This window comes from Perissodus microlepis, chromosome 12 (genome assembly GCF_051167445.1).
Source record: "Perissodus microlepis isolate ML-2025 ecotype Zambia chromosome 12, ASM5116744v1, whole genome shotgun sequence".
In the NCBI taxonomy this organism is placed as follows: domain Eukaryota; kingdom Metazoa; phylum Chordata; class Actinopteri; order Cichliformes; family Cichlidae; genus Perissodus; species Perissodus microlepis.
Window position 1 is genome coordinate 12,154,900 of NC_140472.1, and position 26,616 is coordinate 12,181,515.

Below are 26,616 nucleotides of genomic sequence, written 5' to 3' on the forward strand. Positions count from 1 at the left end.
TCCTGCATCCGTTGGGAAGGTCAAAATATTCCACAAAGCCCGGCACTTGTGTGAACATGTCACAAATTAAATCCCACCAGCACTGAATAAATAAGTGATGAAGAGGAACTGATCAGCAGATTTGGAGGTACTGTACCATTTCGGAAAAAGACTGTGTTCTGCTGACAGCCTGACACTCTCCTGGAATTTCTCAGTAAATGAACTCTTCATGGATGAGTAACCGATTGATGATCAGCACTGTTCGTGGCTCGTGCTTCACATTAGTTACACTATGGCTTAGTGAGCTATAGAGTCTACACTTTCCTACAGCGAGTTTACTACTTTTTTGTTTCTATTTTTTTTTTTTTTAAAGAGAGACGTTACCAGAGATTTGGTAGTAAACTACACACTTCAGCACAAAGTTTCCAGAGGCCTCTTTAACCTTGGTGGGTGAAACTTGCTAAATTCGACCAGCAGGTGGCACCAAAGCCCCGTTTGTAATATCTTACTCAGTCATTTTAAAGTTTTAATGTCCCCGTTCTTAGAAAATTGGTAATATTCGGGGAACACCGCACTGTTTATATCCAAACAGCAGAAGCTTAACCACCATAAACAAACTGTCACCAGAAATATTTCACTTACTTTTCTTTTTGAATTAGACTGAAAGATGGGCTATTTCGGCAACATAACAGACATTTGTCTTTCCTCGGCGCTTGGATAAATATAATTTGGGGGATAAGGTTAAGCAATATAATCAGCAGACAACTATAATTACTTTTTTTCCCCCATCAACAAGCTCGATAAACATTAGCCCGAGTGCAGCAGCGAGTGTCCCATGACTGCTCTGGAAAGGCGGGTTCTCACTTGAGGCGCAATATATAAACCAACCTCCAAAGGGAGCCTCAAACACTGCAGGCCGCTGGACTGGCACCTCCTCTGACATCCTCTCACTTTGCATAACACCTGCCGAGGAAGGCCGATCACCTGACAGAGAAGCCCAGCGAGCGCAGGGGACAACACAGCGGACACCTTTGCTTACACATGTAAGTGTCACCTACCTTTAATCTCTACTCATGCTCCCCTTGTCTTTCTCCCCCTCTCACTCCTTTTGAATTGCGTAAGAGCAGCAAGGCAGATTAACATACCGCTATTTTCTATAGGCCCGAGTGAGTACTAGCAAACTAAGAGCCCAGTTACTCCCAGTCTCTCAAACCTCTTTCTGAAGTTTTAGGTGGGATTTGTTTGTGCAAGTGGGATTTGAAAGGCTGCTGTAGTTATGTAAGTCCCCCGCAGTGTCACACGCGTGGATTTACTCTCTTAACCGCCTATTAAACAAACTTTACTCGCCAAAAGTTAAAGAAAACTAAATCAGCTGCTTGTTTCACTGCAGCGCCATTTCCTCTCTGTGAAAACGCTGATTAACACTGAATGCCCAGTAAAACTGCACAGCTGTGCATTTTCCATTTTTGCCATACTTACCAGCTGCTTTGATCCTAGTCATAATTTAATGAATTGCTCCAACAAAACGCTGTGTGGAAATGTCATGTAGTAGCGGTAGTGTCATGTCCAACTTCAGTGTGAAGTGTATGAAGTGTTAATATACTGCTGATAACACGAAACACTTCCTTTTTTCTACCATTAGCCAGTAAATCATGGATACCAGGTAAAGTGGTGTGTACTGTTTGGTTGTGTCAGGTACTGGAGTTTGGGCTTGTTAATATGTAACTCATCTTAGCCTTTCCAAGGATTGAACATGAGGAGTTTCAGCCACTAACTTGTCCATTTCTGTGCCTGTTTTTGTGTTATTGCAGTGTGCATCATCAGAGGCTGCCCGTCACAATGGATTTCTCCCCCATCTGTATACCATCTCATTTTACAATGAAGCCTACAGAGAAACCCTGCATACCTAGCTAGCAATTAATTTAAATCTCCTTCCCTTTGGAACTTTTAGATCTGAACTAAAGGGCTCTTCTATTTTTTATTGTGGTAGTAATTTATTTATAAAAACATATTACCTCATAAGTTACTGTTAAATTGCAGGGGGGAAAAGAGAAAAAATTTGGCTTGGGATAAGAGTGATTGTGACAAAAACTTAGTTATATTGTGAGAAGCGATGGATACAACTACATTAGCGACCCTGGCTGCTGCCACCACCGTGGCTCTGGCCTCTCAGTCTGGCATGTCGGGCTACCTGTGGCTGCTGGTGCTAGGCTTCATCATCGCCTTCATCCTGGCTTTCTCTGTGGGGGCCAATGATGTGGCCAACTCATTCGGTACAGCGGTGGGCTCTGGTGTGGTCACTTTGCGGCAGGCCTGCGTCTTGGCCACCATCTTTGAGACCGTGGGCTCGGTCCTGTTGGGGGCCAAAGTAAGCGAGACCATCCGGCAGGGGATCATTGACGTCCGGATGTACAACGGCTCGGAACACGTCTTGATGGCAGGATCGATAAGTGCTATGTGTGGTGAGTGCACAGACAGTGATGACTTGAACGATCGGAGCACGTGCGTGCTGAAGATGTTCGGCCTGGTGTGTTTTCAGTGATCGCAATTGTGCCTTTGTTATCCAGGCTCTGCTGTGTGGCAGCTGGCAGCGTCGTTCCTGAAGCTCCCCATTTCTGGAACCCACTGTATTGTTGGAGCAACAATTGGGTTTTCCATGGTAGCCAGAGGTCACCAAGGGGTGAAATGGATGGAACTTCTGCGCATTGGTGAATACGTGTTGTTGTTTTTACCCCTACCCCACACTCGATAGATAGAAATAGCCGTTAAATATGAAATGCAAGTCGAATTAAAAGCAAATTTATTCCTAATGCATTGAAAATATGCTCCGCTTGTCCACAGTGGCCTCCTGGTTCCTGTCCCCCGTGCTGTCAGGCATCATGTCAGCAATTCTCTTCTATTTTGTCCGCAAATTCATTCTGAATAAGGTAAAGCTTATTCACTGGGAATACTTAATCAGGTCCATTAAAATAACGAGCACTCATACTTCCTGTAGTCTGGAGGGTTTCAGCTGAGCAGTCAGGTCTCTCAAAGAGTTCAAATATAAACATAGTGGCACCAACAGCTGAACAGAGAACAGCTTGTTTCTGATCATTTTTGAGGACATGTTGCTACTTTAAACATATAACAGAGAAAGTCTGTATTTTTCACAGACTAATCCTGTACCCAACGGCCTGCGAGCCCTACCTATCTTCTACGCCATCACGATGGGCATCAACCTATTCTCTATCATGTTTACAGGAGCACCATGTGAGTATCACGTCATCAGACTGTACTGGTTATTTGTTTGATTGTTGCTTAACACGCCACGCTACTGCCACAGCAGTTGAAATCCCGGGATGAGGTGGAGAAAAGTCACATGGGCGAGTTGGGACTCAAAGTAGGTGGCAAATAAAGAGGAAGCAGTTTCATTAAAAAAAGAAAGAAAGGAAAAACCAGTCTTGAAGATGTAGAATGTTCTATATAAAAAAATTGCAAAGATCAACAGTTAAAGCGAGCAAACACAACAGGAAAATAATCAAAGTGGCTCTACAACAGATTCCGCTAATAAATGGAAAATTTCCATTCCTTTTTGTTCTGTTTGCAGGCTTGAGCTAATCAAGGAGTCAGCTGGCCTGGGCCCTTCACTGAAGGCTGCAGGCCTGTGTGCGTGTGCGTCTGTGTGTGGGTCATGGAAATTAACACATCGTAACTCCTGCAATGCAAAATTGCAGAGTAATACAGTATAGTATACTGCATGCACGTTCCAGTCCGAGCATCATTTTTTGTTGCATGTCTTAGCCGTCGGTCCGGTGAGTAGAGTTCGAAGCCAGTTTGGCTTCACGTGCATGCTGAAGACGGGACACACCCATGCAGCTGTGGCTTTAATCGTGCGACCTTTTAATTGTTGTTAAGCCGCTGTTGTCTGTGAGGAAAAACAGGTAAGCTAAGTTATTAAATGTTGACTGACTAAATTCTATTCACCTGTTTATCTATGCACTGCCAGCATTAGCAGGAAAGTGAAATGAAGTTTCTTTAACAGCAGTTTGTTTGTTTATCTCTGGGCTGCAAGGCCGAACTCTTTCGCACTATCTGATTGAAGGAGCATACACTCTCGCTGATACTCTTCTGTGTAAGAACGAGCTGAAGTGCTGGAAGAGGCCGTTGAAACATTTTGCATAATTTCTTAGCAAACGTGAACGTCGCGTGACCGCAACCTACAAAATGTGGCTCTTGACTTTTTGGTTTATGTGAAAGCGTGAGAGTTGCGCTTTCAAGACGTTGCCATGTTTCTACAGTAAATCAAAGTTGTGCGTGAATGTGAAAGGGCTAACAGTTTTCTCTCACTGTTTTCAAAGGAACAGAGCTGTGAATGAATTAGTTACGTGTCTGTTTCACCTTTTCTGAGACCGTGTTCTCTCTCGTTCCTCTGTCTTTTGTGCACAGTGCTGGGGTTTGACAGAGTGCCGTGGTGGGGTACGCTGTGCATTTCTCTGGGCTGCGCTGCCGTCACAGCTTTGTTCGTTTGGTTTGTCGTCTGTCCCCGCCTCAGGAAGAAAATCCAAGGTGAGTAAATCTGACTTTAGACTTTCAGACTATACTTTTGTAAATATGCTGACAAAAATATGCGACTTATGTATTAAAATTCTATTTATTTCTGCACTGGCATCACTGCTTTCTCTTGCGTTAAAAATCTGAGTGCTTCTTTTATCCAGCACAAACAGCTGCTGCTCCCTGTGCAGCTCCGCTCATGGAGAGGAACTCCAGCAAACCCGTGCAACCGCAGCAGTCCCCAGTATCCCATGCACCCCGACCACAGAGCCCTCCAGCAGACAGTCAGAAGGTGGCTTTTAAACTGGGAGGCTCAGATGAGACGGATTTAGACAGCATAGATGCAGAAACCAAAGACCTGGACATCGCCAACGGTAATGACTTGAATCTGCACTCTAAATAGAGTATAACCAGAAGAAGCTCCAACAGCTGAATTACATTTAACTATTTATTTTCATAGGTCTGAATGGGACCATAGGCCCCATGGTGATCACTGATCCTCACAGTGGTCGGTCCCACACAATCCACAAAGACTCTGGCCTTTACAAGGACCTGCTGCACAAGCTCCACATGGCCAAGGTTGGCGAATGTATTGGTGACAGCGACACAGAAGAGCGGCCCATCCGGAGGAACAACAGCTACACCTCCTACACCATGGCTATTTATGGAATTCAAGGAGATGTCAGGTATAAAGACGGGGACGGTGGGCTGCAGAGGAGACCGAGAGTGGACAGTTACAGCAGCTACAGCTCAGCAGTGTCCAACAGGAGTGCAGCTCTGGACGAGAATGTGGCCCAAGAAGCTGGCACCGACCTTGCTGGCACGGACCAGGAAGAGGATGAGCTGGAAGTCGACCAGCCTGCCGTTTCCTCGCTTTTCCAGTTCCTGCAGATACTCACTGCGTGCTTTGGCTCTTTTGCTCATGGAGGGAATGATGTCAGGTAGGCAAGGATGTTTCTTTTTTCTGAAGAATTCATATACGTTGGTTTGTTCGGATGGCTTACAGAAACTTTTTTTTCGCATTAGCAATGCTATTGGCCCACTGGTGGCTCTCTGGCTTCTGTATGAGAGTGGCTCCGTCTTGTCAAGTGCACCGACACCTATCTGGCTGCTTCTTTACGGTGGAGCCGGCATCTGCATTGGACTCTGGGTGTGGGGTCGGAGGGTGATCCAGACCATGGGCAAAGATCTCACCCCTATTACACCGTCGAGGTATGCGGCTGACAAATAAAATCCTTATTTGTGTTAAAGTCGAAGCATACTGACATTTCCTTCTCTTCTAGTGGATTCAGCATCGAGCTGGCCTCAGCAATCACGGTTGTGGTGGCATCCAATATTGGCCTTCCTGTCAGCACAACCCACTGCAAGGTAATGAAACTAAAGGGACTGTCTTTACTACAAATAGACGCATACGTTAGAAATAAGCTAAGCTTTCTGCACAAGTAACGTACACGGTGGCGCATGACCTGATGAGCTCTTAAATTATGTGCACACAGGTGGGATCCGTGGTGGCCGTGGGATGGTTACGTTCCCGGAAGTCAGTCGACTGGCGTTTGTTCAGGAATATCTTCATAGCCTGGTTTGTTACTGTTCCGATCTCTGGGCTGATCAGCGCTGCCATCATGGCTCTCTTCATCTATGTTATCCTCTGAGGCCAGCACTGTCCAGCGACACTCCTACTTGATTGAGTTGATGGACTGCGGCCAACAAGTTGTTTGACTCTGATAAATCCTACGCCAATAAAAATGTCCTGTTTGTTCTCCATTTGCTAATGATTTATATTATATCATTAAGTCAAGGCAATTATTTTATCTCCCATGGTCGCGTCCTTGAATTATGTAGATTCTAATAACACTCTTCAGTTATCCGAAAGACTGTGATCTTGTATATCCTTTTGTATATTTGTATAGAAGCAATGTTTTCATCAGATGATTCCCTTTTGACTGAAAAAGAACGAGCAGCAGTTGTATGTTTGGATATTTGGATACAGTAAAATATGGAGTTGCTTGATTTGATGATATTTCAGTGTATTTTACTCACCATTAAAGATTTTCTTTTACAGAAAGATGCTTTTCTGAGTTTTAATGTGGGAGGGATGGATTATTAAAAGCAACAAAACATCATCATGAATTTGATCGGAAAACTGCTCATTAAAAAATGAACATTAGAGTTTTCACTAAGCTGGACGTTATAGTGAACCATCGACACTAATAGTGTCAGCGGTAGTGCATCTGATTCTCTTCAATGTTTTGGTGCTATTTCTGCAAAATCCATGAGGTGGCATTGCTGCAGCAGCCTCTTTTACACACACACTGACTCCTCCATACAGGAAGAACCTTTAAATGCACAATACTGTGCAAAGGTCTTCATGTCTTTGTATTCTGCTTCCAAGAAGCCAAATTTTCTTGTAGTTTTTTTTTTTCCAAGTCTGGTACCTGAAAAGACTTGACCGAAACAGAAATTTTTCAGAAGAATCTTTTTTTGGTTGTTCAAGCAACTTAACACAGAACCATGAATCATTCAAACATTAAAATGCAACTAATTAATGAGATGAACCAGTTTTGTGTCTGCACATAACTGACGACTTGGTAATAAACCGAACTGAATGTGTCCTTAGACATTTTGCTATTAGCAGCCTGACAGAGAACTACATTATCTTTGAATCTATGAAAAGGGGAAGAGTGGCTATCAAGAAGCCACTCTTAAGGAAGGGAAAGGCTGAAATATGCAAAATTACACAAGAACTGAAAATCAGTGGCAATAGGTCTCATGGAGTGGTGAATCTAAATTTGAAATCTTTGGTTCAAATCATCATCAACATGTTCAGAGGAGGTCGAGAGAGAGAGGTACAACAGTGAGTGTCTGTAGTTATCTGCTTAGTGCTGCATTTCAGCCAGGTGTGTTGGAGGTCCTTTCAGAATTGATTGAAATTAATTAATTCAGACTTTGATCCACTACTGTAATACAATCCAGAAAACATCTGACTGGAACTTCATTTTTCAGTACGCTAATGATCCCAGACACGCTGCCAATGTAGTAAAAGCATACTGGATAGAAAAACACACTGAGGAACACTACTGATCACAGACTGGCCACTTTAAAAACAAATGACAATTTATTATAAAAGCCAGAAAGGCAGAACTATTATCTTTATATTATTTATTTTGAGAAGTGTTCTGACATCTTTGTTTAATCTTCCCATTGCAGTAATAGTAGTTTGGCAGCAGATGCTGCTGCTGTTCCATTTAACAAGCTTTGAAGCAACTCAGTGGATATCATGGACAACAAGATTAATATTAATTAGCCATAGAACTTTCTATACACTATTTATTTAAATAACTAGCCTCTCTGTTCTCAACAAGTCAATGGATTTGACTCTTATTACTTGCATTTTTAAACAGCCTAGCGCTTTTTGTGTATCTGTGTGTATATTTCTGTTGTTATGTAACAATCTCAGAGACTGCACATGTAAATGAGTCATTTTGGGTTTGTTTGTTTTTCTGCCATTGTTATCTAGTTTCACCAATAATTGAAAAAATAATCCACAATTAAAACCGGAAATATATAATTAAATAAATCAATTTACTATAACTCTGCTGATTTTTCATAAATTTTGCTTAAACTTTGTTGCCAGAAATGTTTGTCTGCCATTGATGTTGCCATAAGACGGAGTCAGTGTGTGATTGAAAGAGGTGAAGTTGTCAATGACATGCAATCTGTTTCTGATAACTGTGACAAATTGTTGAAATTTGCTGTCTACATACCTGTCGACAGCAAATTCACATTAGACTATTACATTTGAGCTCAGCAGCCTTCCTGCTCTATAGGAAAAGTACAACTGGAGGTAAGTTGAGTCGTGCAAAGACTCATTGAGATTGATGGCAACATCTGTTTGCATTTATAAATTAATATTTACAAACCTTCATCGATCTCTGAGAGTGTTTGCAGTCAGTACCAGTCAGACTGCGAATATTTGCAGAAAGATTGTCTTGAGATCCAAAGCGGCCATGAGTGTGCAACACCATTAAACTGTGGGCAACCATTTAGCCATGACTTGCACAAGTTGCAATCCACCACAGACTGTGAAAAATTAAATGCAACCACCAGACAGCCACCGATTTTTTTTTAAATTCATTTTAGCCGCTAGCTTGCTCTGAATTATTAGTAGATTCGTGTCGAAACTTTAATGGCTGACCCTGAAACAAAGGTTCATGGGACTTTCTGTGCAATCTTGTATGACTTGCATAACCCTATGCCAGATAGAGGTGGATCTGTATGTTTTATGAAATATAAATAAATTTAAAAACTAATAAGCAATTGTACGGTGGTGTCTTAATATATTGCTTTGTTGTTTCCACATTACCTGGTCTGCTTCCCTCTCTTCACTGTAGTCTTATCTCAAGCAGGGGTTTTATTTTGAAATTGGGGACCGGAAGTTGTATAAATCTTTTTGCCTTTTTATTGACACTTTGACTGATTTTTTTAAAATATATATATATGGGCTCTTCATACAGGTGTGCTTGGACATTTACTGTTGTTGTGATGATTATTTGGGGTTAGGCGGGGATCGTGCGTGTAATGCGTGGATGTTTGTCTGTTTGGCGTCACGGGGAAAGGAGCGCGCACAGCAGCGCAGCGGCGGCTTCGCTCTGCACTGAAAAACCGTGCAACTGGGGCATGCGTTCACTTTACACAGCGGACCAACAAGCTGGTGGAGACCGTGGCGGATTCACGGGAATACCGCGACGTGTCGATTTTCTGTCATAAACACCGGATTACTGGAGGTGGGTTCGGGAAAGATTTGGGGTGTTTAGCGATAAGGAAACGTAGAAATCACAGATGTGAAAAGGTGCGCTTTACCTCGGGCTTTTTTTCTCTTTTCTTTCTTCCTCTTCCACCTTTGATAATCTGATTTTCGTCCGGATCCAGTGAAAATGCAGCCTGTACCTGACAGATGTGTGGCACCACAGCTGCAGCCTACAGGTCTGTATCGCCGCTATTAATTCAAGCGTGTTTTTTATGCCATAAATGAAAATTCAATATGAGGCTTAAGACAGACTGAGAATTGAATCAACAGAGGCAGTCTATGGCACTGACTGCATCTGAACAGCTTCTTATGCAAAAAATAATAATTAAAAAAATGTCTGAGTGATATTCTGTCTGCTGTAATTATAGTAGCATCTGGCCTTTTGTGCTCTGCTCCTGAAACACGCACTTGATTAGAATTATTTTGTTGCCAACAAAACAACAACAACAAAAATCCCCAGACAAATTTCTTCACTACATTTTAAACAAAACGAATTGGCACAGGCCGGTTATCGTGCTACAGCACGGAGCAGGTTAGATTTGTGTCAGGTCCTCTAAAACAACTGCTTACTCAGAGGATAAATCACAGCTTTTGTTTGCCAGTGTGCCTGTGCACCTTGTCTTCTGTTTAGAGAGTATCTCCTGTCTACCTGCTGCAGATCTGCTGTGGTTGGCTGTGGAGGACTGAGATTGCTAAAGCTGCAAATCACATCATCAGCATCATCAGCATCAACATCTGCCACTTCAAACGCGACAAGACACAGGAGGACGCAGGCTGCTTTTTGCATGATCAAAGACGGAGAAGTCAGAAAGTACCTGTAGACGATGACTCCAGCGGAGCTGTTTGCTTGAAAGCAGCATGAGATAACTGGGGGCTGCCACGCTAATCGCTGATTCAAGCTTTTTTCCGTTTGGCAATGATGAAAAAGCCCCTCTTTGTCAGCTGACTGACAGGGTCGCAGTGGTGCTCTAGCACAGGACGTTGCCAGCAGCCGAAGCGCAGACACCACAGAGGAGATGGCTCGTCCAGGATCCGGGTTGCTGGTGCCCGTAAATGGGCTGGGGTACCCCCCTCAGAACCTCGCCAGGGTGGTGGTCTGGGAATGGCTGAACGAACATGGACGCTGGAGGCCCTACACCGCAGCAGTTTGCCACCATATAGAAAACGTGCTGAAGGGGGATGCCCGGGGAAGTGTAGTTCTAGGACAGGTGGATGCTCAGCTCTCTCCTTACATCATCGACCTGCAGTCCATGCACCAGTTTCGACAAGACACAGGTAAGAGTGTGCACAGATGACACAGATGCCGGTGCCAAGGAAAGCACAGATAACACAAATTTAACCATAACAATGGACCCAATATACTGTATACATGTTTACTGATAATTAATCAGGTATTTTTGGATGTCCTCATACTAGATGATGTCATATTATCCAATCTGGGCCAAACCAGCTTTAATGCGCTTGGTACACAAACTCCACAGTCATTCCAAGAGAGTAAATGAGAGCCCCGATTGCTTTGAGGCTCGTGTATATGAGCCACAGGTAGAGCCAAGAGACACTGCAACAAGATGAATGTGAAGCATAGAGCCAATTAAAGTGTAGCAGTTACATATTGAGCCAGAAATGCCTTCATGCAGCTGTTGGGATGCCATGACCTTGCCAAAGGTCACCATGCTTTAGCAGTTGTGCATCCATCAGACAAATGAGATGCAGTTCAGTGTAAACCTCACTCTGTCTTGTTATTCATGTGTTAAACAGTTTGTAATTCAGCGAGTTACAGTATGTTGTTAGGATCTAAGTCATTTCTTATCCTGCTGCTACATGACTTCTGTAACTTTTCACACCTATATACAGAAAATGGAACAATCTGGTTTCACAGTTATTAGACAATCGATACCCCGCCATGTTTGAACTACGGCGCGTGCAATCCAAAACTTTGTCCTCAATTTTGCATTTAATGCGAGCTCTGTGAGACAGCATGAGGCCAACATTATCTCGACTGAGGGATCGATCGCCTCTGGCCATAACGCGCTAACAGTAAATGCCGACCCCCCCCCTTTCCTGTTACTACGTGTCGCTTTAGAGTAAAATCCAAGCCACCACAGCCTTTGTTTGGCTTGCAGTAATTCTCTCAGATGACTGTTACCTTTTAAAATAAGCCCAGATGCTTTTTTGTAATTCTCCACCAACGATCAACACTCTCTCTTTGTGAGGATTCCCGTCCTGCTTGTTCCAGTGTGTGTGTGAAGCAAAGGGGGGGAGGAGGTTGTAGGCATCTGTTAAGAGCAGCCTTGGAGAAATCGCAGCTTTCTCAATTATTATTCTTCACAGTCAGCTGTGGTTGATTACAACTCTATTAGCCATTTATTGTGACATCTTTGTTAGGATGCTCTGAAACTCATTTAAAAAAAAGTCTGACGATGAGAGCTTCCACTCTCTTAAGTTAGAGGCTGGAGTTGCTGTATTTGAAAGTGTTATGTAACACGAGAAGTGCAGGGACACTCTCGCAGGATGTACAGAAGGTAACTTCACTGTCCACGGGTCTGCACCGTGTCACTTGTCATCAGTGTGCGTGATTCATCAGCATTAATAAATAGCTGCAGCGCCGTGAGGAATACAGATAGAATTGAACAGAGCTCAAATTCCTAAAAGGTCAGACCAATTTGCAAATGCATTAAGTAATAACCGTGTAAGTGTCTTTCAACAGATGGGTGTAGTTCAGGCTATAAATGCAGAGGAATATGGCAGTGGTCACAGTGGTCTGTGGTCTGCTTGCCCCTTTTAAACTAAATAGTAACAAAAAAAGTGCTTAGAAACCAGCAAGTAGATTGGGGTATCTAGAAAAATATTAATATTAGCATAATGTATCTTATACTCAGTGAAACTTGGTATATCAGTATTTTTCTACTGTTCCGACATGCTCTGGTCGACTGTGCTGACTATGAGGACAACTCCATTTGTGAATGGCTGTCAGGTGGGTTGTAGTACAAGCAGCTGCCTGTTTTTCTGCCGTTCTCGTTGACGTCCCCCCCTTTGATAAAACACAGAGCTGCACATGTGTCTGTGAGATGAACCACTGAGTCGTTTGTCAGCCATTACCACGACACGGGGGCTAGGCCTGACGTTTATCGCTCCTCGCTGTGCTGTTCGCCGTGTTACCTTCCCCCTCGGCTGGGATAAACCTGTCACGGCAGAGGCTGATGGACAGTAGGTCTGGATGCTCGGTGCCTCCTCCGCTTTGTCCTCCTCTGCGCTCTCTTTTGCTGTCCTTCCACACGGGCACACCTCTGTCCTTCGTCGTCATCGATTCAAACTCCCATGAGGCCTAGCTTCCAGGCTGTTACGATGTTGTTGTAGCGCCGCTTGCGTGGAGGGATCTCGGCGAGCTTGTTTTGCTATAACGTTGAGTGTGATGCATTTGTTTCACATCGGATGTTTGCTGTAGCTCAGCAGGCCACCCTCAGCCACTTGCTTTGTTGCAGGCTTATGGAGTGTCCCTGTGGGGAAACCCCGTTTTGTCGCAGAGCCAGTGAGCTTGCCCTCTGAGGCTGTTTTCTTTTTTGCTAAGAGTTGTAAAAAAGGTTAAGTATGATTGATATCCACTGTGTGTGTTTCTGAATAAATGCTTGTGTTTTTGCATGTGAGTAATTGTTGCTTGTGTGATTGGTGCCTTTTGCCTGTTATGATGTTTGGGTCCCGTCCCTGCAGGCTGTGCAGGGCTGCCCTTTGCTCCCATGGGTTTGGGAGGATCTGTGGGTGGTAGCCAGGCCGAGTTACTCAAACTAATGAGACAGCAGCTATGTTTTATCTCCATGACTCTCTCTAATCAGAGTGCCATGACAAGAAAACACAGCCACCGCAAACGACGCGGCAGGGCCCGGTTATGGAGGGAGTAGCCTTAGAACATCTGCATTTAATTGGCACTCAAAAACATACAGGGCATGGATTTCATCTCAGTACAGTTGCTAGCAAAGAACAGCAGAGTTACTGGTGAAAAACACCAGTCTGTGGTGAAATCCCGACTAGCAATGCTTTATGGATATAGTATAAGAGAAGCCTTAGAGGCTCATATAAGCATAGTGTGAATAGATATCCAGCTGAAGGCAGGGGGAGAATTGACTCTCAGCCAAGAAGGATCGATCCGTTTTCCTCCCCAGAGGGGCATTTAAACCTCTAAACACTGCTGTGGACTGATCCCCTTTCACTACAGCCACCCCCACAGCAAAATACACGGGCTTATCTGGCATTTCCATCATATACCAACACTTGTGGCCTGTCTGATGGATTTCACACTGCAGCCACTGCTTGGATTTTAAGCACTTTTCCTTTTTATATGTATCAAGATCATATGTAGGTGACATAACCCAGAAACCCTCATCATCACCATTTGTGCTCTATCCCTCGATCTCATTTAGCAACAAACATTCACACTTATTAAGTATGCATCCAAAATTCTGTAACACCATAAAGAGGCAGTCACTTAAATCAGTTCTTCTCCGCTGAGTGCGAAGAACAATGAAAATGTAAATATTTCAATTCACATCATCAATCTAATATTGATGTGATTTGTATTGAAGATTGTTCGGCTGAATTTAGACTCTGATTGTTGTGAATGTGCGATATGGATTCCAGCGTTTCTGTGACCTGGAAGAGTGTTAAGGTTTAGCTAACAGTGCGCCACCATGACCGTGGCTGGACTTGTGCACGTCTGGTCAGCTTTACTTTTCAGGATGTTTGTTCAGATGTTAAATACAGCAGCATTAAAAAAAACTCACTGTTTCAAAACATGCTATATAGCAAGAAATAAGTGTGATGTAACAGCAAATGTAATGATAACAAAATGAAGTTAAAATACAGCGTTAGCAAGTTTCGAGCTCTGATTGTAGCTAGCTTAGAGGATATTGTTGATGCTAACTGTGTGCCACTTATGGAAGACATTGCTAAATAAATCAACAGATATCATTAATGTTATTTACAACTGACAGAATCAATACTTTAAAAAATGAACATTTTACAACAAAATGTGGATTTTCTTCTGAGGATGAAAAATGTGTCATTTATACGCAATAGGGGAGGTTCAGGCTATTTGTCTTTGTTACATCTACCCTTCAGTAAACGAGGTAAGACATGTTATATTGTTATTTTGTATTCTTGGGCTCCACAGCTGAGGTCCATCATGATCGATTTCTCTGGAAGCGATCACCCAGATTGGGTAGAAACTCAAGATCGGAACCTTTTTCCACATCTTTATATTTAAACATAATGCTACAAATACATAACAAAAATCCAGTGGTTAAATATATGGTAAAAATTTGTTATGGTGTTCATAAATATTTAAGAGAAGCCACTCCCCTATCTCAGTTTGTCTGGTACGGGGTAGTCAGTCAGCAGCTACCTGGAAGAGCAGATTATTTTTTTATGTTTGGATGCATTATGGATTTTTATGGAAATAAAAAAAAAATTGCAAGATGTACTGACTGTGATGGGAAATGAAACCAGTTTATCCAGATCCCAAGTCTTGCCTTCTTGGTTTATATTCAGAAACATATAAATATAGTAAGAATGAAAGGACACTAATGGACCTCAGTCTGCAAATTACAAGAAGAAAACAATTGGCAAAACAAATGCTATCAATGTACCACTGGAAAAGAAGAAATTACTTAAGGGAGGGCAAGTTCAAATACATATGGGGTCCATTTATGGTCCACAAACACAGAGACTGATGTATGTGAATGAAAGGAAAAGGAAAAAGGTTTTTATGTTCCCCGTTTGTGTGTTGTATTCTGTTCTGTTTTTAAAGGGACTATAAAGGCTGGTTTATAATAAGTTTCCTGTGAGTTAGTTTTGTGATCACTGATCTGACGTAAGTAATTGTTGAACTTTGCTGTAATTATATACATTGTTTTTATTAAAAATATGAAAACAGTGTGAGGTTGATGGACTAGATGAAGCTTTGGCATGTAATTATTATATATGTAATGATAAAAACACTGTAAAAAACAGATATTTCTATAGTAGTGAAAAAAACAAAGAAGGTTTCTGTTATTTAATTGTTTATCTGTTGCATGGGGGAAGGTCTTCATCAATAAGAAAAGCTGTAAAACCTGGGGAAATACAGTTAAAATACCCACATTCACATTTTCCAAAGCTGTCGAGTGGGGCCATATTGAAGTCTCTGTTGGGCCCGCGAGCCTTATGTTTGACACCCTTGCTTTAATAGGTCCTGATGTAGATATTTTCTCACAAAGTTGAGAAAATACACAAATACAATAAATCAATTTGAACTGCAACAGAGAGCAGCGTGCAGGTCATTTCTGCATACGTGCCACATGTGTGTGTGCAGTCACTGTTGTGAGCTGGCCCATGTGTGACTGCAGAGATAACCTCTATCAGCAGCTGTTGGCTGCTGTGTTGATGGAGCAGCTCTTTGTTTGTTTTTGTTTCACGAGCGTGAGAACCTCTTCTTCTCTGCCCTATTTCCCTCGGCTAAATGCCCTCTCTGACTAATTATGGTTGAAAGTGTCACAAGTCAAAAGCTCTCATCTTCTGTTATGTGTTGAGCTGACAAACAGCAGTAGTTGTGGTTTGGATGCTACCTGTGAATGTGCTCGAGCACTTGTTATGCTGTAGACCAGAAAAGAGGGTGGCGCGTTTGTGTGTTGTTTTCTTTTTTTTTCCTTTTTCTTCTTTATTGTCGTTTAGTAAGTAGTAAGTGTGTGTGGGAACTGTTCTGGTGGTCTGTGGGAGGAAGCTGTAAAAAGGATCCCTGCGATGTACGTGGTAAAGGTCAGGTACTGTATGCATCAGCTCTGACTGTGAAATCCCACTTGCGTCAGAAGAAAGAAAATAAGCAGAGAGCCCAGCGACTCTAAAATGCACATTTGGTATCAAAATGTGAAGAAGAAGCAGGTAGAAATAGAAACAAGGCAGACAGAGTTACCTGAAGAAGAAAGCGGTGCACAAGCTGACACACTGCGTGAGAAGATGTCATACTACATCCTCATACTGGGTGTATTTCGACTTGCAAGAGATGAATCATACATAAATGAGTGTGCATGTATATGAAACTTCGAGTGGATGTTTATAGCAACATCAAAATGATGCTCAGCCTATTGGTAGACCCTGTGTTCAGGTTCTCCAGTGCACCGAGCTTGGTGAAATCCACTTGTGTGTTGGCAGGAAAGGAACAGGAGCAGCAGCGCCGTGGAGAGGGAGGAGGGGGAGCACGCAGAGGTGAGGAGAGAAGAGGAACAGAGGGAGAGGTGGAACGTTTTCCTGATGGAAGGTGACAGAGCGGAGGGAAGGATAATAACACCGCGCACATTTCCCTGCTCCTTCACTCTCACATGCGCTCAAACACCTCGCCATCCATCCCATCAAAGCGTGCCTGTTTTTAATTATGAAGTCATCTGCCCGTGTTTTTTTATCACTTATCTGACAACATGCTTTGTTTATAGAGGCAGATGTATGCAACAAGGTACCAGAGTGAAAAGTTGCTTGTTTAGTTTGACTGGCGGTTACCTGTGAAACGGTACACATGATTCTTTATCCTCATTGCATTATAGTGATTCTAAAGCAGATATCTTACTTTTTCATCAAGGAAGCGGCTTTACAGCCACTCTCTGCACTGGTTGCTTATCAGCCCGCTCTAGGAGGTCAGTCAGATCAGTAACTGTTGTCTGTTTCAGCCCGTCTGTCTGCTGCTGCTCCTGCTAATAAAGACGTATGCATGATCACAGCATTATTTGATTAAACGAGCCTCTCTCCTGGATCCATTTATGGGCCGATCTCTTATCTTGTTCTAGCATGTTGAAGCGGTGTCTTTAAGTATCATCACTCTCATCTTGGGTGCTTTTATTTCCTAGATAAATAACTCTTTCCAGTCTGTTGCAGATAGAGCTGCTCCAAAATATGATAAATAAAGTGAGTCTTGTTCTGTTTGTTGTGTTGAAGAATTTCCGTGCGGCTTCATAACACAGAGAATCTGCCAAGTGCTAGCTAGCTGTCACGTTGAAAAGGGACAGAGTGTTCCTGCTGTAACCAATAGAGTGTCTTTGATCTACACCGTATGGTCTAACATTTACTGAAAACATCTTTTGACTGAGATCAGAGCTGCAGTGACGCAACTCGGGCTGCCAGTGGTTGCGGCGAGCCAAACTCAGAACTCCCTTGATCAGACTCAGTGAATACACAAAGACAGTGTGGGACTTTCTGCCTCGGACTTAGCTTTTTCACTTGCTTTACAAAAAAACGAAAGACCTTGCTTTAGCAGTGTGGAGGCACGACAAACCGCTAATGCTGAAAAGGGACGGCTGCCTCAACAGCATCTAAGTGGTAAGACAGGTGTCCGTGAGCGGCTGCAATGGATGGAAAACATCATCCCAAAGTAATCTGAACATCAGACTACTTTAAGTACTTTGTGTGTTAATAAACAGCCAATAACAGAACTGCTAGCTTGCAGTGGAAGCTCAAATGCTAGCATCTGAAATATATTTAAGGGATCTGCGAAGGGATGATTGCCGTTGTTCTCCAACACTTTCTGACTTATTTGTCACACACTGGTAACAACATGAAGGCCAAGGCTGTTACAGTTAAACGAAACTAAAAAGAAAAAGTAGCTTACATGCTGTAAGATTTGAAAAAATGCCAGCCATGAATTCGACAGCCCTCCTGTCAGGTGTACAATAATAAACTACGTGGTCCAGTTCTAACTGCAGCTTGACGGCCGGTCGTAAGTAAAAAAAATAGATAGTAGTCAGTTGTTGTGTTTTTCTTTATGTGTGCATTTCTATGCTGCCCTCACAACTGTTTAAACTCATGAACACAAAGGATGTATTTCCTTAACAAGGTGTGGGATAAACTCAAGCTTACTTTTCATATGCATTACACAAAAACATCACTTATTTTGGTTGTTGGCTGCCCAGCAGGCTCTGCCTAATGTCAATGCGAGGCATTCTCACTTTTTGCTCCTCCTGTCTGCGTGTCACCTGTTAGTACTTCTAAATCATGGCTGTTGGTAAGAGTCCAAGTCCTGTGACTGTCCAGCATGAGGAGCATCCTGCAGTAGCCTGTGATATGAGGAATATTTGCCAGGTTTTCCTGGCAGCCAAACTCTGCTTGTGCTATTCAGAGGAGCTGCTCACACCATCAATTTTTATGCCTCGTGCCAGCAACCGCCACGGTGTGGAGGAGTTATGTTGTCAGCTTGTCTGTGCTATACTCTTGAACACAATATTTCAGGAATGAGGGGATTTCTTCTAATTCCACACAAATGTCCTTGGACTGATGAGCTGATTTTAATTTTGGTTGTAAAAGGGTCACCATGATTTGACAAAGGCCTTGTTTGGCCATTGCTCAAGAACTGATAAGTGAAGTGTGACAAAGTATGACACAAACTTCTTAAAGAATGAAATGGTGAAATGATGGCATTTCATATTCTGAAGGTCTAAGGTTTGCTTCACAGTTGCAACATGATGTTTTGCAATAATCCTTTTCTGGCCGTTATCAAACATCATAACTCAGGAAGTAATGATAATGATAATAATGTCGTTTCACTGTTGATACAGGTTTGCAAACTGTGTGTAAAAGTGTTGCCTCGGGGTCAGTTTTTATCAAGCTGAAACAGCAGTTGCCTCCTTCGTGTTTTGTTGGATGCATTTCAGTTAGAGAGAGATATGCTGGTCAGTAATGAACACAACTACAACATCTTTAGTTTTTTGTTATCGCTGTTACTTTTTCTATATTTTGACATATTATTGATTCACAGATAAAAAGAGTGGCTTTATCTGGAAGATAGCATAAAGATTAAAAGTGTTCCTTCCCATATAAAACTATATTACAAATGACTAAACAATTGACCTTGATATGAACGTGAATGATGGAGTGCTGGGAGTGTTCCTGATAAAATAAGAAGGATGTTAATTATTGTGTAACATTATTAGCAGCTTACACCCAAAAACACATAATTTGTTGACTTGTCTTCAGTTAAATGCCAGACATAACACAGGCTGACAAACATAAAACAGTATTTTGCACCTAACTTGACAAAGCTCGGTATGCTGTGCAGTATGTCTTTAAAAAAGTTGAGGGAACTGGTCAAGTGGAGTATAAAAGCAGAAGTAACAGGTCTAAAAAAACTATCTACGTCAGATGAGTAGTATCTCAAAATCCCACAAATACATGCATCTGGCCCTTCATTTGCTCCATCTACTGTTCACTGAAGCCTCATCTGGTGTCAGTGGAAAGGTGGATGTCAGGAAACTAATCTTAAGGATGAAAATGGCTAAAGAGTAAGTGATGACCAAAAGGTTTCAATTGAAATTGTCATCAATTTGTACAGAGGAGGTCAGTAGAGAGATACAGCCTTCGTCAGGTAAACATGGTAGAGACTCTGTCATGGTTTCAAGGAGGCTGGATGTCAGTCAGTCGTGTTGGGGATCTTGCCAGCCTTGCTGAAATTGAAGCAGCACCACATTCAGCAAAAACCTAACACAGGATATCAGCGCAAACACTTCATACCATCTGTCAAGCATGGTGGTAGAGGTGTGATGATTGGGTTTGTCAGCCATGGGAAATTGACAGCAAGTTTACCATGAACTAATTTTTATACCAAAGTGTTGTATGTGAGGCCAACTGTCCAAATACTAAAGTTGGCCAAAATTAGGTCATGCAACAGGACAATGATCACAATCACACCAACAAATCTGGCAAAGTTCAGACCTCGACCCAACTAAAATGCTGTAGTATGACCACAAGAGAGCTGTGCATAAACAATCGTCTGCAAACCTCAATGAACTGAAGCAACGCTGCAAAGAAGAGTGGACCAAAATTTCTCCACAACGTTGTGAAGGATAAATGATAAATGCATGCAGAATACAATTATTTTGTTTCATTGTTATTGCTTCTAAGCTACTGAATAATTCTACGTAGAATTCACAGAGGCTATACTTCTTTCCCCCATGAGTTTTCGAGGTTTATATGAGTCTGTGGCGAGCCCTCAGCGCTTTCTCTCGCCTCTTTGTTTTGTCACGAACTTCAGCTTGTTGTCATTTAAGAGGCTTGAATGTAGAAGACTGACAGTCAGAGGGATCTTGCAGTGTCACAAAATATTGCGACTCTGCTGTCAGCTTTTGAAAAGGTGAGAAAGTGTTGCCTGAAAGTCAGCCCTTGTGCCCAGTATGTGAGAAATGAAAGCCCTGGACAAGCTTCACATATAGTACTGTAAGTGAGAAATGACTTAAGTGACAAAAGAATACAAAAAAGTCTAATAAAGTAGTTCTGATTCTGGTATTAAAGTCACATTTAGGATGGTAAACAGAAACACTGGGACATGATTATGCTGGCAGCCTTCTAGTTTCAGTCTCTGTACATACGTCATTCAATGCCGTAATCATTTGTGATACTAGATTGAAACAGCTCATTAACTCAAATGCCTAATCTGCCAATCACATGGCAGCAACTCAGTGCATTAAGGCATGTAGACATGGCCAAGATGACCCGCGTAAGGTCAAACTGAGCATCAGAATGGGGAAGAAAGATGATTTATGTGACCTTGAACATGGTGTGGTTGAATCGGATAGCCAAAGAACTGACACTGAAGAACAAAATACTGGAAAAAACACTGCCTCACTGTTTGTTCTCAATTTCTGCTGCAACATCCAGATGGTAGGGTCGGAGTTTGGTGTAAATAACATGAAATCCTCGATCCATCCTGCTATATATCAAGAGTCCAGGCTGCTGGTGGTGGTGAAATGGTTTCTTGGCGCACTTTGTGGCCCTTAGTACAAACCGAGCATTGTTTAAATACCACAGCCTACCTGAGTGTTCTGCTGCTGACCATGTTCATCCTTTACGACTACAGTGTACCCATCTTCTGATGACTGCTTCCAGCAGGATAACACGCCATGTCACAAAGCTCAAATTATCATGTTCATTGAACATAATGAGCTCCCTGTAATTAAATTACCTCCACAGTCACCAGATCTCAATCCAACAGAGCACCTTTGGGATGTGGTAGAAAGGGAGATTTACAGCCGCCAAATCTGCAGTGACTGCGTGATGCTGTCATGTCAATATGGCCCGAATTCTTTAAGCAATGTTTCCAGCACTGTGTCAAATCTACCATTAATAATTAAGGGATCTCCGAGGTCTGGCGTAATGAGCTGTTAGAACCTCGATAGCATAAAGTTGTGTTCTTGAACTGAAAATGACCTTTCATTGTGATACAGGCGCTTCCAAACCACACCTTCACATAACACTATCATTCATATTCATATTTGTAGTTTTCATTTGCAGATTCTTTAATGTTACCTTACCGTTGGTTTACTGAAAAGTGGGTTTGTATAATGGGTTTCTCAAAATACTTTGACCCTCAAAAGTTAGCGTGCCACTGTGTCACGTCTGTAGGCTTTGATGAGGTCTGTCGAATCTGTGGTCAGGCTTTGAGCTCAATAAAAGCTTTTAGCAAACCAACAGCAACTTTGCAACAAGGACGTGACCCCGATTACATTCAGCCCTGACATCTGCCCTTAGCAAGCATGAATTGGTTCCTCTTAATAGACTCAATAATCGAAAAGGGAACGCTGCAGTGAAAATAAGTGAGCTTTTAAAATGAGCGATTATGACTGGACAAAAGATGAATGTCTCTTCATTAAATTTGAGTTATGAACACAGCAGAAATGTGATTACACTTGTGATTCAGCTGGGAAAAGGTCTGGGCCTAATAACTCGTCGGGAAAGTAGAACATACTTAAGGTGAAGTTGTTTTTGGTAAATCTGTCACGGGGTACAGTAGATAAAATGTTCATCACCCTACCGGGTGGTCTGATATACGCTGACCTCTCTCACACCATGTCCAGTTTACTGCTGATCAAAGCTGAGCACTGTACTCTGGCACAGTGACAGCTTGCTTTAATGTAGCCAGGCGTTTCCTCTGATAAGACCTGACCGTGTCTGACAGCCATGAAGTGGGTTATAAAAGCCCATCTCAGCAAACTAATTTACTGCATACTGTTCATCTCAGTGAGTCAGACTTCTTTTATTTGTCAAATGTAATATTCTGTGCAATTTTTTTTCCATCTAGCCCCTTCCTCCATCGCCACTTATCTTCCACTTCATATTTTTTTGTGCAATAATGGATCCTGGGTATCCATGAAATCTTCCCCTTTGATTCGCTGCTGGAATTATTTTCTTAAGTTCAGACAGTGAACCACGCGAGCTGTTCCTCAAAGTCGGCTCCGATTTGGGCTGGCCGTCAGTCAGCTTTCTGCTGAGCATGTAAATGGGTTTCACTGATTTCACTGATGTACAGTCTGTTGTAGCGGTGTGATGCCTGACGTGAAATATTGTGTCGTCACGGCTGAATACTGCACCATGTGGTGTGGGAATTGCACTTGTGTATATCACTTTCTCCCTGCTGAACAGAGCATGTCAACAATGTATGATGAGCTGTAAGAGCTTGGCCATATGTTTGGAATCACTCACAAATATCAAGATATTAATGCCACTGACAGTATTGTCATTTTAGCGGGTATACCTGCAATGCAGTCCAGTATATTCCATTTCTTCCAGACAGTCGTGGAGATTTTGTTTTCAATAATGTGATGCTGTTGCACCAAATTGCATTTAGAGGTGGTTCAAATATTGCTAATGCATGTAAAATAGGGAAGCTAAAATAGTCAACTCTCTTAGTGTAGTGAAATTACTGCACCACCACATTTAATAGTGACCTCTTAAACATTTGAGCGGTCATACAAGAAGTGTTATGCAAGAATGTTATGAAATTGCCTGCATGAAATTGGTACCACTATATTTTTATGCCAAGGTGATTCCCGATGACCTACTGATTTTAAAACATCTGAGGTAGTAGGACAAGTGGAGGACAAAAGAAAAAGTGTCTATAGCAGATGAAAAGTGTCTGAAAGCCATGCCCTTAAGAAAAAACAATCCAGCAAAGACCTGTCACAGGACCTAAAGGATGCATCTGACCCTTCAGCTGATCCATCCACTATTCGCTCTTTCTCATCAGAAATGATCTCAGTGGAAGGGTGGCTGTCAAGAAGCCATTCTTAAGGATGAGAAACAGGGTAAAACTATAAACACAGAAAAGTACGGTCAGATTTTGACCCGACATGCACAATACCATCTGGACTTCCAATGATCCCAAATGCAGTAAAAGCAAGGTAGCCAACATCCAAAGAAGAGCTTTGAGTGTCCTTCAAGTAGCATGAGGAACTATCTAGAAAGCTTGCCTAGGAGAGTTCAGGCTGTGTTGAAAAATAAAAGTGGTCTGACCTTTAAACTCATTTGAATTGTACAAACTGTGTACAATATATTTCCATGCATGGAAATATATTGTATTTCCATATATGTTTGCACATTTGAATAAATCTGTGCACCTATTTCTCATGTTCCTAGCAAAATAAAAAGAAATTTGAAGGTTGTCTCAAGACCTTTGCTCAGTACTCTGTGAATCACATACAATGGGATAGTGCACAAAGACATCATCTCAGTTCCTTCACTCTTCAAATTCAAATATATTTGTAAAAGAAAAACGTAAGTGACTCATTTTATTCCACAAATATAACGGAAAATATAAAAAAGCCAGATGAAAGTTTGTTTTTATTACATAAAACCATTTCATCTTTACAATTATACACTTGAAAAGGCTGGGTTTTTTTTTTTTTGCAGGAAAGCCAGTATGCGGTACTGTATGCAGTAGCTAAAAAAGTCAGTGTCCAGTAATTATGGGCAGGCAGATGTCATGTCCACATGGCTTTCCCCCATAGACATCTTAACTCCATGGCTTCATAATACCCATCATTACTGTAAAATGCAGTTGTGCCCTTAAAGCCACAGTAAATTCCCACAGCAAGCTGGAACTGATTAGCTTGTTAGTTTAGCACCAGCTGATTGGTACCACCTAGAAAAATCCCAGAAAATTTTGTTGATCACATAACTCAAAAGGGAATGTTGTCAAAAGCTGTTTTCAGTTTTGTCAGCCTATAAGTTGACTTATAGGCAACTTATAGCCTATAAGCTGCTATGCTAACTGGAAAAGTTAGCGTAGCAGGATTTTGTTTCCCATGTGTGAAAGTGCCTCTCACTCCTAACAAGAAACCTGTTTAACTGTAACCCTGGCACTGCTGTCTGGCAGTGTGGAGCTATGTTTGTGTGAAGCCAAGCTTGCATGTTAGTGTGTGTTTGTGTGTCTTATGACGGTGCCTGAGGCTGTGCCTCCTACTCGCTTGCCCTAGTGATGTGACAGCACGGCGCTGACACGCTAACGAGGCTCCTGCTGGACGTGATGAGGCTGAAGTGGTGTGAAGCAGAAGCCATTGTGCATTCAAACACACTCACCTCTTCAGGGTAGTTCAGAGTCTTCTAGTGGTCACACAAACACATGCATGTACACAAACAAAATGAGTCAGAGAGCAGAAGATTCATACCTCTTCATCCGAGAACCGTCACGACATCTATGAAGGTTGTTTCAGGGTCTATTGCGGCACTACAGGAGCTGGCAGGTGGACAGGACTGTAACTTAATTTTCTGAAGATTTTCTTTTTTTTGCCCCTCTCTGTCTCTTTTTGTTACCTCAGTAAGTGCAAGCTCTGCACAAGCGCATGGTAACTGGCCAGCTCCCCGGGCCAAGGTGTGGGAGAGTTTGGAGTGTTGAAGGGGCTGAGGATGTGTAGGGTTGCAGTGGGAGTTACGCCACTTTTCTTCACCACTTTGTCTTGCTGGCAGCAAAACTGTATTAGTTGGGCCGGTTTTACTGCAGTGTTCACTTTCTGAGCTCGGGCAGAAGTGAGACATCCTCTTTTTTTTATTGTTTTGTTGGCAGAAAACTTCCCCTCATCACATATCTGCTCCTTCTCTCCTAATACACTCACGTAGCATTTCTTTCTGCACTTTTGTCTGGCCCTTTTCCATCTCCCCATTTTCTCTCTCCTCGCACCTTCACTCAATCTTTGTCTTTCTCCCCTGCGTCTCCCCCCTTTCTTTTCTCCTGTTCAATCACCTTTACTCCTTTTCTCCACCACCACCTTTCAACCAGCGTTTGCTCTTCCATTTTTGTTCGTTCATCATATATGGCCGAAGAAAAAAATTAGGCAATATTGCTTTATGGGAATCCTAGTAACTATTCACAGATAGATAGATAGATAGATAGATAGATAGATAGATAGATAGATAGATAGATAGATAGATAGATAGATAGATAGATAGATAGATAGATAGATAGATAGATAGATAGATAGATAGATAGATAGATAAAACTGCGTGCTGGGGGAAAATAAAGTGTCATCTCACTCTAGAATATTAGCTTTCATGTGTGATTTTGTGAGAGAGGAGCAGGCGAACTGTGATACTGAAACATATAATGCTGTTAAAGCAGCTTAATGCCAGACTGCCAGGCTCATTATTATGCTCTCTGATCTCGGGATATTCGTTAATGAGCAGATAATGCTTTTACAGATTTTGAGGCTTTCATGTACAGGTATGACAACAGCTTTTGAAAAGGAGAGCGTTTCTCACAGCAGTACATGCATATAAATGAAAAGTTCACTTCTCCTCGTATTTAAAGTTGTAGCCACAGATCTGTTTTGAGATAGATCTTTCCACGGTGCATTTTTTTCAACTATGTTTTCGGTCTCTTGATCGTCACTAATAGCCAGCGTGGGTTTATTGTTTGCGAAGGCCCTTTTTTGAGAGATGAAAGTCCTGTTTTTTTTCCCTAGCTGTGCTCTGGGGTTTATTAGAAAACATCAAACGCACTTCAATTATTTTATTTTCCCCATACTGTAGGATTTATTTGCATATTCATCATGCGTTCACTGTTCATATGGATGGTATTTTGAAGGCCGTGTGCTGGCAATTGAAGAGCCTGTGCCTAGATGCTACGTTGGTTCGCGGTTGTGCTGTTGAATTGTTCAACTGTAAAATGAAATGAACTTGTGGTAAATATTAATTTGTGGCAAACCATGCCCTGAAAGATATGCTTTTCTGTAGCTGAAGTTTGGAAGAAGGTGCAGTCAAGATGATGTCACAGTAAGCACACCTTATATTTTGTCCGACTTTAATTATGTGTTTACCTCTTCAATATGGCTGATTTCTAAGTTGCAGTTCAATAACGATGTTACAATGGGTATGATCACAAGTTACCTCGATGTACCTGTAAACATCACAGCTCGGTGTCATCTTGTTTCAGAGCTGTGCTGTTAATTATTACTGATCTCTTGCTCTCTTCAGCAGTGTGTCTTTTGTCCTGTCTTCCTCCCTTCACCCCCAACCAGTCACACCAG

General features: G+C 42.2%; 2 protein-coding genes across 4 annotated transcripts in view; both read left to right on the forward strand.

Annotated features, from left to right (window-relative positions):
* Positions 1 to 862: 862 nt before the first annotated feature.
* slc20a1a (solute carrier family 20 member 1a) lies at positions 863 to 6,574 on the forward strand. The gene is made up of 11 exons (XM_084947148.1): positions 863 to 1,022; positions 1,791 to 2,441; positions 2,547 to 2,687; positions 2,821 to 2,906; positions 3,132 to 3,228; positions 4,405 to 4,524; positions 4,674 to 4,883; positions 4,970 to 5,450; positions 5,536 to 5,721; positions 5,793 to 5,877; positions 6,006 to 6,574. The coding sequence occupies exons 2-11, from the start codon at positions 2,093 to 2,095 to the stop codon at positions 6,159 to 6,161; spliced, it is 1,911 nt and encodes a 636-aa protein (XP_084803274.1). The 5' UTR covers positions 863 to 1,022; positions 1,791 to 2,092; the 3' UTR covers positions 6,162 to 6,574.
* Positions 6,575 to 8,970: 2,396 nt separating this feature from the next.
* Positions 8,971 to 26,616, forward strand: part of dtx1 (deltex 1, E3 ubiquitin ligase) — a 49,815-nt gene continuing 32,169 nt past the window's right edge. The window contains exons 1-3 of one of the 3 annotated variants that reach the window (XM_084945462.1): positions 8,971 to 9,293; positions 9,439 to 9,492; positions 9,975 to 10,591. In XM_084945462.1, coding sequence (XP_084801588.1) covers positions 10,333 to 10,591 — 259 coding nt within the window. In that variant the 5' untranslated portion in view covers positions 8,971 to 9,293; positions 9,439 to 9,492; positions 9,975 to 10,332. Of the gene's footprint in view, positions 9,493 to 9,974; positions 10,592 to 26,616 lie in introns of all 3 variants that reach the window. The other 2 variants (XM_084945461.1, XM_084945463.1) reach the window with 2 other exon arrangements.